This window comes from Armigeres subalbatus, chromosome 3 (genome assembly GCF_024139115.2).
Source record: "Armigeres subalbatus isolate Guangzhou_Male chromosome 3, GZ_Asu_2, whole genome shotgun sequence".
Lineage (NCBI taxonomy): Eukaryota > Metazoa > Arthropoda > Insecta > Diptera > Culicidae > Armigeres > Armigeres subalbatus.
This window is the reverse complement of record NC_085141.1, coordinates 265497333-265507868: the sequence shown is the minus strand read 5'-3', so window position 1 is coordinate 265507868 and position 10536 is coordinate 265497333. Positions and strand designations below refer to the sequence as shown.

Sequence of the window (10536 nt, the reverse complement as noted above, 5' to 3'; positions counted from 1 at the left end):
AGAAATTAACAATATATTTATCACACCAAACACCTTATTGTACGTGAGGTAGATTGACATTGACCTGTCATTTCTAATCGTTGACGTTCCATCTAGAGCTCCCTACTCATAGACTGGCCGCTTGCCGCCTGGCACTCAGCCGACTGTGTTGCCAATTTTCTCGAGTTGCTTGTTGCAACATCCTCCCCCGGGTGCGGTTCACTGTCTTTGTAGACCACAGAGTTACTCTTTACCTCGAGTACTGCCAGTTTTGATACAGGTCGGCGGAGAACTCCTCCCGCAGTTCGTACCATAGCCTGTCGCACGTGACTATCTGACGCTTTGGTTGTTTCAATTACAATCCCTCTTACCCAACCGTTCCGTTTGTCTTCGTCCGCAATCATCACCATGTCTCCGTCCTGTACTGGTCTAGATTCAGTAAACCACTTAACCTGTTTCCGGATAACGGGAAGATATTCCTTTAACCAGCGTTGCCAGAACCGATTAAGATGCAGCTGGATGTGACCCCATGTTTCTCTAGATGTACCTTGTTGATGTTTCATATCTACACATGGTTGTTTGACTCCATTCGAGCTGCCCAGCAGAAAATGGTTGGGAGTAAGAGCTTCTGATTCCGCAGAATCTAGTGGTAAGTACGTTAGCGGTCGAGTGTTAGCAATGCCCTCTGCCTCCACGATAACAGTTTGCAGTTTTTCATCGTAGAGTTTTCCTTCGGTATACGCATCCCCAATCGCTACCTTGACTGTCGCTCCCAGGCACCACCCATGTGTGGAGCGCTTGGTGGAATAAAGGTTCACTTCGTGTGTACACTGGTGAACGTCGCCGAAACTCCTTCGTTAATTTGCTCTCGCAGTAGTCGTTCGGCTCCGTGAAAGTTTGTAGCATTGTCGCTGTAAAATTCTATCGGCGAACCACGGCGGCAGACAAATCGACGGATGCACGAAATACACGAGGCCGTTGACAGACTATACGCCATTTCAAGGTGAACAGCGCGCACCGTCAGGCAAGCTATCCACCTCTTCACATTCGCACGGCCCTGTTTGATTAGTAGCGGGCCGAAGTAATCCACTACAACGTAGCTGAATGGACGAACATGTATGGCTAGCCGCGATGGTGGTAGAGGAGCCATCGGAGGGATGGTCGGATGAGCGTTGCGAACCTTACAGCGTTGACAGCTTCGGCTGACCGCTTTCACCACTGAACGGAGTCTCGGTATGACGAACAGTTGGCGAACTTCGTTCACAACAGTTTCGGAATTTGCATGACGGTAGAGCCGATGATATCGTGCGACAAGAAGTTCTGTGCACGGATGCTTTCTTGGCAAGATAATTGGAAACCGCACGCTGCTACTGATATGGCTGGCCGCTGAAATCCGGCTGTTTTGCCGCATTAACCCCTGTTCATCAATCATCGGCATTAGTTGATGCACCGCACTCGATCTATCTATCGCTTCCTGCTTGTTTTTCGGTAATACTTGGTTGGATTTCAACGTTGTCACCTCGTCGGGATAAACTTCCATTTGAACTTGCTTTAAGATTTGAACCTCCGCAGCATTCATCTCTTGTTGCGACAGTCGACCACTGTGTTTATCTTCCTTTTTCCTAGCGTTGCGTACAAATCGCAATACGTAAGCCATGCTATGCTGAAGCTTTTCCCATTTGGAAAATCGTTCGTACGTAATGACTGGCTCCCAAGTAGTGTGGATGAGAACTGAAGACCGAGCTTCTTCAAGTGTGTCCACTACTGAGCTTCTGGATTTCGGCCATTCATCTTCCGGAAGGAGTAAAAACTCCGGTCCAAGAAACCATTTACTATTTTTTCTAAAGTAGGGTCCATTTCCCCACTTTGTTGCCTCGTCCGCCGGGTTAGACTCTGACGGAACCCATCTCCATTTGTCGGCCGTGGTGGCCGAACGGCCGATAATTTCTTGGGTCTGCACGGATCCTATCCGTCCGAGCTATCTGTCCATACGAGTCGTTTTCTGATAGGAAACGAGTGATTTGCTTGAAATTCATCATCCGCGTCCTTAGCAGACATCCTTGTAATTCTAGCTTCGGGACAGTCATCGGCTTAAGTGGCGCTACCTTTGCCTTCGCGGCGATCATAATACACTGAGGAGTTCCATTTTCACTAATTGTACGTATATACAGAGCACAGGAGTACGTAAGCAAACTGGCATCTATGAAAACATGGAGTTCAGCATTTCTATATGTTTGTGCTGATGCTTCGGAGAAATAGCAGCGAGGAATTTTTACGTTTGTGATGTACGAGATCATCTTGATCCACCTAGGCCAGACGGTGTACTGTTGTCGGCGACTCCTTCATTCCATCCGGTTCCAGCACGCCACAAGTCTTGCACCAGAATCTTTCCATGTATTATGGACGTAGTCAGTAAACCAAGTGGATCAAACAAAGACATTACGCAGCGTAACACTTGTCTCGTGGGAATTCGGCCAGTTTCCAGAAGTGCTCATTGGAGTACTGAACGAGAGTTCGTCCGTCAGTGGGTCCCAAAACATCCCGAGCACACGTTCCTGCTCGGCTGCTCGTTGTCATCAGGCTTTTACTGTGAGCGGCTTGGGTTTCTCCAAGGTACTGCAGTACACCTTCATTGTTATAAATCCAGTTCCTTGAATTCAACCCACCATTATGGAAAACCTGGCGAACTTCCTCTGAAATACGACATGCTTCTTCTTCTGATCCAAAGCTGTCGAGATAATCGTCTACGTATGTACCCTGCAATATGCCTTCGGCTGCTCTGGGAAAGCGTTCGCTGTGCTCCCTCGCGTTCTTATTTTTCACAAATTGGGCGGACGCTGGTGAACATGTCGACCCAAATGTCGCTACGTCAACCAGGAAGATGTCCGGGTCATGATTTGGATCTTCACGCCACAGGATTCGCTGCGAATGCTTATCAGCCGCACGCATTTGTATCTGCAAAAACATCTCCTTCACATCGGCGCACACTGCAACCTTGTATTGCCGGAAACGGAATAACACTCCCATCAACGAAACCAATTGATCCGGTCCTTTCAGCAACATACTGTTTAGCGAAACTCCATCCACCTTAGCGGCAGCGTCCCATACGATGCGCGTCTTTCCTGGTTTTTTCGGGTTGGTTACTGCGCCTACAGGCAGATACCAAATTCTCCGCGGATCCGCTTCGTTCAATTCTTCGCTTGTCGCTTTATGGATGTAACCCTTGTTAACAAACTCCTGTATTTGCCGGAAAACGTTCGCCTTCAACTGTGAATCTTTAACCATTTTCCTTTCCAAGCACTCCAGCCTTCGAAGTGCCATCGTGTAGCTCAACATCTTCCTCCTTCCACAGCAAGGCTGTTTCGAATTTCTTCCCAACACGAACCGTCGTCTGCTCCAACAAGTCCAAAGCCCGCTGCTCATCTTTAGATCGTATGGTTACGTTCCCTAATCCCACTTCTTCAATGTCGTAGAACTGTTTGATAGCTTCATGCAACTGCTTATTCGAAGTACACTCGCAGATATGAAAGTTAAAACCACTCTCTACTCTAGGCTGCTGTCTTCCATAGACGCACCACCCAAGCCGTGTCTTGACGGCAATTGGCCCTTCCCCGCTTCCTTCCTTCATCTTCAGGGGAACTGCTAATTTTAAGTGTTCAAGCCCGATCAGTAGCTTTGGGACAGCGTTTTTATAGCTGCGAATTGGCAACTGCTTGAGATGGTCGAAGTGCTTGACGGCTTCTTCTAGCTGGAAGGTTTGACTGGGAAGATTCAGATTTGCCACGGTACACACGTTCGACAACTTGAACCGCTTCGGAGAACCAGTTCCACCAACGCTAATGTTAATAACTTTCGATTCCTCTTCGACTCTTGACGTATTGCCTGTCCATCGTAGACACAGTGATTGAATAGTTCCGTTCACTCCAAGCCGCTCTGCAATTTCGTTATCCATGAGAGTCAGTGATGACCCTTCGTCAAAGAAAGCATAGGTGTTGACCTCGACATTATTCCCGTATATTGTAACAGGCAGGATCCGAAACAGTACGCTCGATCCGAGATATTGGTGAGTATGACTTTCCGCCTGCAGAGTGGAAGCTGAAGCTCCTGTATTCCGCCTCGTCACATGCAACAACGGATGATGACGATACTGACAGCCGTCGATATTGCAACGGTTGCTGCTTCTGCATGATCGCCTACCATGGTTATACAGGCAAATCTGGCACAACGACAGGGCTCTCACTTTACGCCAGCGATCGTCGACGTTCAGATCCTTAAACTCCGAGCACTCTCGCAGCCGATGACCGACCTTTCGACAGAAGATGCACTCAATTTTTCTGCTCTCAGTATTCTCCGCGTGGGAATTTATGTATCCTTTGGATTTTGGTTTGTCCTTGCTCCTATCCCAAGCAGCACAAGTCAAGTCAAACTGGTTGCAGTAACCTGATTGTGACTAAATCTGGTCACATATAAGTTACTGTGATCTATGTGCAACATGTGTGCTACTCGGGATTAGTCTCCGGTTCGAATAGTACCACACTGGATGCATCACTGACGAGGTTCTGCATGTAGTCGCTGAATGTCTTCAGGTTCACTAAGCCCAGGCCGCGCTTATACCCAGCCCACATTAGCTTTTGATCCGATGGAAGTTTGCTAACGAGTTCTTGCAGCAGCATCGGATTTGACAAATGAGCATGTTCATTTGCTGCCTCAATATGATCACAAAGGGTTTGCACTGCCAATCCATATTCGATCAACCCTTCTAGCTTTTCAGGCTTCGGGGCGGGAATCCTCCGCACCTTTTCCAGCAATGCGTTTATCAACAGCTCTGGACGTCCATCCCGAGCAGCACAAGTTCGACAAAACTGGTTGCTGAAACTTGATTGTGACTAAATCTGGTCACATATGACTTGCAGTAACATATGTGAAACATTTGTGCTGCTAGGGATACCGCATACGAAGAGCTTCGATGACTTGTGGTACTGCTGCCGGCAAGACCAGGCGGCTGCGCACCGTTTCGAGGGCCGGTCCCTTGAGGCATCGTTGTAAACGGAGCATATTCTCGCCATCAGTATAGCCGCATGACGCGGTTGTATACTCGTAGTGCGAGATAAAAATAGGCCAATCGGAAGGATCTCCCGAAAACTGTGGAAGATCTCTAGCCAACGATTGGCGTGCTGCAAGCTGTTGCGGCGATGCACAGTGATGCCAAGGCGGAAAAAAGTGAAAAAAATAAAGTTCAGCGTACAGCTTCGAAAGTATTTTTATAATTTTTCATAATGTTTGAAATGTCTTTCATCAAAATTTCACGAAGATTGGATGAAAATTGCTCGGGGTGCATCATGTCGATCCAATGGCAAATCAAAAATGTGTTTTTAAATTGCTTGTAACACGTATGGCGAAGACATGATGTTGTTCAACCTGGTTTTTAACTAAGAGCACGCAATCGCACGCATGCCGAACTGGGCTTATTTCAAAGCTTATTTATTAAGCATTTCGGGGATATGATGATTGTTTTGCGCAAATCTGCGCAAATAGCATTTTTCTTCATAACATTCTTGAAGTAAGCATAAGGACACGCCGAATACAGTTATCAGAAAATCATGGGAATAAATTTTCAAACAGCTGTTTCTCAAGCGTCTTTTGACCGATTTTCACAATTCTTTTACGGATTTCTTACCTATCTCATCTAGTTTCACCATACTTGTGTGATATGTTTCTAGGGATGCTCACTTTTTCCTAGAGGGGCGTGAGTATGGATGTTTTTTTTCAAGATGTAGTAAATTTCGATTCACATGACATACTTCAGTCGTAACAATACTTACAGGTTAATTTTTTTTAAAACAGTATTCTAGCATTGACTATACTATGCGTCAACAAAATGTTTCTTATGGACACCCCTAGCGACTCCAAAATGACCTCTATACTGCTGTATTCTGACAAAGTGACGTATGCGCCAAATTACAACCTACATGATTTCCATTTTTCTGTTAAAGAGCTCGATGAGCACTACTCGTTAACACCATTTTTGGAAAATGGCGTATACGTCACTTTTTCAGATTACGGCAGTATATTGATGAATGATGATAAGCAAATGTTGACGTTGAAAACTACGGAAACCCGTGCGAAAGGAAACTCGTCATGTCCATGTACATCAGTAGAGGCCAGGGGAATGATATCCTACTCAGTTTTCCCCAAACCAGATGTTTGAGGATCTCCAAACTGAGTTTGTATTAATTGGTCTGCCAAGTCAACTGAGTTCGATATCTATCTGAAATCGACCAATCATGTCCAAATAAGTCTTAAGAGCCCACGCGTATGATTTGCAGCACAGTTATACCCATACCAGATGTTTCAGGTTCTCCAAACTGTTCTGAAGTTTGGATAAATCGGTCTACCTGGTCAACTACGCTCGATAGCTATCTGAAATTGACAAGTCGTGTCCACACACATCCGAAGAGCCCACGTGTATGGTTTTCAACTCAGTTATATCCCAGTCAGATGTTCTAGGTTCTCAAAACTGTTCTGGAGTTTAGAACAATTGGTCTACCAAGTCAACTGCGCTCGATAGCTATCTGAAATCGACCAGTCATGTCCACACAAGTTCTTGGAGCTCACGCGTATGATTTGCAGCACAGTTATACCCAAACAAGATGTTTCAGGTTCTCCAAACAGTTATGGAGTTTGGATCAATTGGTCTACCAGGTCAACTGCGCTCGGTACAAATCTAACAGCAATAAGTCATATCCATACAAGTCAGTAGAGCCCATGTATACGATTTGGAACTCAGTTATACCAATATCAGATGTTCAGATGTCTATCAAGTCTATCTAGTTTTTGCGTTACGTAATTGATGGAACTACATGTCCGTAGACATCACGCTTACAAATTTCGTTTCAGTTATACCCAAACCAGCTATTCTAGGTTGTCCAAACTATTGTGTAGTTTGGAACAATTGGTTTAACAGGTCAACTACGCTTGATAAAATTCTGACATGGACCAGCATATCCATTCAAGTCCGTAGAGCTCGCGTATATGTTTCGCACCTCATCTAAACCAGAAGTTCGAAAAAAGGAATTGTTCCATTCCTCCGGATATTCCTTCAAGAATTCCTCCGGATATTCGTTCAGAAGTCCCTCCGGATATTCCTCCAGGAATTCCTCCGGATATTCCTCCAGAAATTCCTTCCGACATTCCTCCAGGAACTTCCGGAGGAATTCCTGGAGGAATTCCCGGAGGAATTCCTGGAGGAATTCCCGGAGGAACTTCCGGAGGAATTCCTGGAGAAACTTCCGGAAGGATTCCTGGAGAAACTTCCGGAGGAATTCCTGGAGGAACTTTCGGAGGAATTCCTGGAGGAACATCCGGAGGAATTCCTGGAGTAACTTCCGGAGGAATTCCTGGAGGAACTTCCGGAGGAATTCCTGGAGGAACTTCCGGAGGAATTCCTGGAGGAACTTCCGAAGGAATTCCTGGAGGAACTTCCGGAGGAATTCCTGGAGGAACTTCCGGAGGAATTCCTGGAGGAACTTCCGGAGGAATTCCTGGAGGAACTTCCGGAGGAATTCCTGGAGGAACTTCCGGAGGAATTCCTGGAGGAACTTCCGGAGGAATTCCTGGAGGAACTTCCGGAGGAATTCCTGGAGGAACTTCCGGAGGAATTCCTGGAGGAACTTCCGGAGGAATGCCTGGAGGAACTTCCGAGGAATTCCTGGAGGAACTTCCGGAGGAATTCCTGGAGGAACTTCCGGAGGAATTCCTGGAGGAACTTCCGGAGGAATTCCTGGAGGAACTTCCGGAGGAATTCCTGGAGGAACTTCCGGAGGAATTCCTGGAGGAACTTCCGGAGGAATTCCTGAAGAAGCTTCCGGAGGAATTCCTGGAGGAACTGCCACAGGTATTCTTGGAAGAACTTCCGGAGGAATTCCTGGAGAAACTTCCGGAGGAATTCCTGGAGGAGCTTCCGGAGGAATTCCTGGAGGAACTTCCGGAGGAATTCCTGGAGGAACTTCCGGAGGAATTCCTGGAGGAACTTCCGGAGGAATTCCTGAGGAACTTCCGGAGGAATTCCTGGAGGAACTTCCGGAGGAATTCCTGGAGGAACTTCCGGAGGAATTCCTGGAGGAACTTCCGAGGAATTCCTGGAGGAACTTCCGAGGAATTCCTGGAGGAACTTCCGGAGGAATTCCTGGAGGAACTTCCGGAGGAATTCCTGAGGAACTTCCGGAGGAATTCCTGGAGGAACTTCCGGAGGAATTCCTGGAGGAACTTCCGGAGGAATTCCTGGAGGAACTTCCGGAGGAATTCCTGGAGGAGGAACTTCCGGAGGAATTCCTGAGGAACTTCCGGAGGAATTCCTGGAGGAACTTCCGGAGGAATTCTGGAGGAACTTCCGGAGGAATTCCTGGAGGAACTTCGGAGGAATTCCTGGAGGAACTTCCGGAGGAATTCCTGGAGGAACTTCGGAGGAATTCCTGGAGGAACTTCCGGAGGAATTCCTGGAGGAACTTCCGGAGGAATTCCTGGAGGAACTTCCGGAGGAATTCCTGGAGGAACTTCCGGAGGAATTCCTGGAGGAACTTCCGGAGGAATTCCTGGAGGAACTTCCGGAGGAATTCCTGGAGGAACTTCCGGAGGAATTCCTGAAGGAACTTCCGGAGAAATTCCCGGAAGAACTTCTGGAAGAATTCTTGTAGGAGTTTTCGGAGGAATTCCTGGAGGAATATCCGGAGGAATATCTGGAGGAATTCCTGGAGGAATATCCGGAGCAATATCCGAAGGAATTCCTGGAGGAATATTCTGAGGAATTCCGAGTGGAATATTGGGAGGAATTATTGTAGGAATGGAGCAATTCCTGGGAGAACGTTGGAAGGAATTTCTTGAGGAATATCCGGAGAAATTACTAAAGAAATTTCCGAAGAAATCCCTGGAACAAAAATCAAAGCAATTCCTGGAGCAATATCCGGAGAAATTTCTGCGCTCCCAAAGTCCCAAAATGGTAATTTTTGAATGGAATTTGGAAAACTTGATTGAAGTAGAAAGACATTCCTGCAAAATTTCATGTGGTTACATGTACTTATTATCACATCAAAATGATCATTGAAAAATTTAGAAACTTTTGTCTGTTGGGTTTTGCAAAATTAGGTTCTTTTATATTTCAAATCAATCATTGGAGAGAGGAGTTGAGAAGTGAAAATTTTAGTTGTACAATAGTTCAGTATTGAGACATTCATTCAAATTTGGGGAAAAGTAGGTTCACGAAATTCCTTGATAAACTTGAAAGAGATTGTCAGCTGGGATAAGCAAAATCCCTGCCCAATTCCGAGTTAAACACGTTTTATTTCGAATAAAGCGCTCTGCTGCGAGGGAGCTTACCTCAGTTCTTAGTACATACAATGCTTGCACAAATACCATATAATTGAATCAAATTGAATCATATTGAATAACTCTGATCATTAAGGCTTATTTCAGGGTCATAAAATCGTCATATGTATATGACAAGTTTTATATATCACTGTTAAAAAAACTACGTAGCAATCTCAAGCTAACCCTAACCCTAATTAATCCACATATCGGTGATGGTGCCTTTCTCGTTCGTTCAAAAGGGTTGAGAAATATATAAGAAAAGTTTAAAATAACACAAATATGTGGATAGGTCTTATTTTTCAAATTTGTTTATATGCATTATACAATTCCTCGCCGAACGCAACTTGTTGCAAGCAAATCGGATGGACATAAGTGCCAAAAAAAATGATTTTGTGTTGTAATAATGAAATTAGTATTTTGGCCATAACTTCTGATCCCATTATCCGATCTGACCAATTTTCAATAAGAAACAATGGAACAGGATTTTGTTTTGAAACAGATTGTTGCGAGCGAGTCGGTTGAGGATAAGTCCAAAAAAATGAGTGATGCATTTTTTTGTATGAAAACAAAAAATGTATTTTGGCCATTGCTTATGAGCCCATAGTCCTATCCGGCCAAATTTCAATACCAATGGGACAATGTTCCGCATCGAATGCAACCTGTTGCGAGATAATCGGTTGACAAAAAGTGATTGAAAAGACTTTTTTCCGTGTTTTGTATGGAGTGGCATCACTGTGCGATGGTCCGTTCTGGTAGACGTTCAGTAAAGATCGTTGCTGCTGATGCTGGCGATGGTACCTTTCCTCTAACGACGAAGGCTGTACATTCCTGATCGTGGAGCGCGCGAAGGGTTCGCGCTGCTGTTCGTGGTAAGCGAAGGGGATATCTTGTTGCTGGCGACTTTCGAGAGGGACTGGCTCGAAACCGCGGAAGATAGGCTGTTGTTCCCTGCCAACAATGGGAACTGACACGTGGGGAATCGTGGAGGACTTATGAGGTACATAGCCATTGTATATTTTATTTATATAACCACTCTCACCAACACCACTCTTACCTGCGTAACTAGTCTCATCTATTTGTGTTTTCTTGTAGGCACCCAGAATTTTAGGCTGTTGATTACCTTGGTGTTGGTCACTGGATGAATTCGGGAAACTATACCGATGCTGTGCGATTGGTGGGCTTTAATCCGAACTG

General features: G+C 45.6%; 1 protein-coding gene across 1 annotated transcript; it reads right to left on the bottom strand.

Annotated features, from left to right (window-relative positions):
- Positions 1-2418: 2418 nt before the first annotated feature.
- LOC134222446 (uncharacterized) lies at positions 2419-5017 on the bottom strand. Its single transcript, XM_062701591.1, has 4 exons — positions 4928-5017; positions 4483-4865; positions 3287-4376; positions 2419-3216 (listed from the first exon to the last, which is right to left on the bottom strand). The coding sequence occupies exons 1-4, from the start codon at positions 5015-5017 to the stop codon at positions 2419-2421; spliced, it is 2361 nt and encodes a 786-aa protein (XP_062557575.1).
- Positions 5018-10536: the final 5519 nt, after the last annotated feature.

Bases quoted from the DNA above. Each gene is read 5' to 3' on its own strand.
- LOC134222446 (XM_062701591.1), bottom strand. From the start codon at position 5,017: ATGCCTCAAGGGACCGGCCCTCGAAACGGTGCGCAGCCGCCTGGTCTT. The intron at 4,377-4,482 runs GTAGCACACATG...TGCTTGGGATAG, and splicing joins GAACCGGAGACTAATCCCGA to GAGCAAGGACAAACCAAAAT. The intron at 3,217-3,286 runs GCTGGAGTGCTT...CGGCAAATACAG, and splicing joins TACACGATGGCACTTCGAAG to GAGTTTGTTAACAAGGGTTA.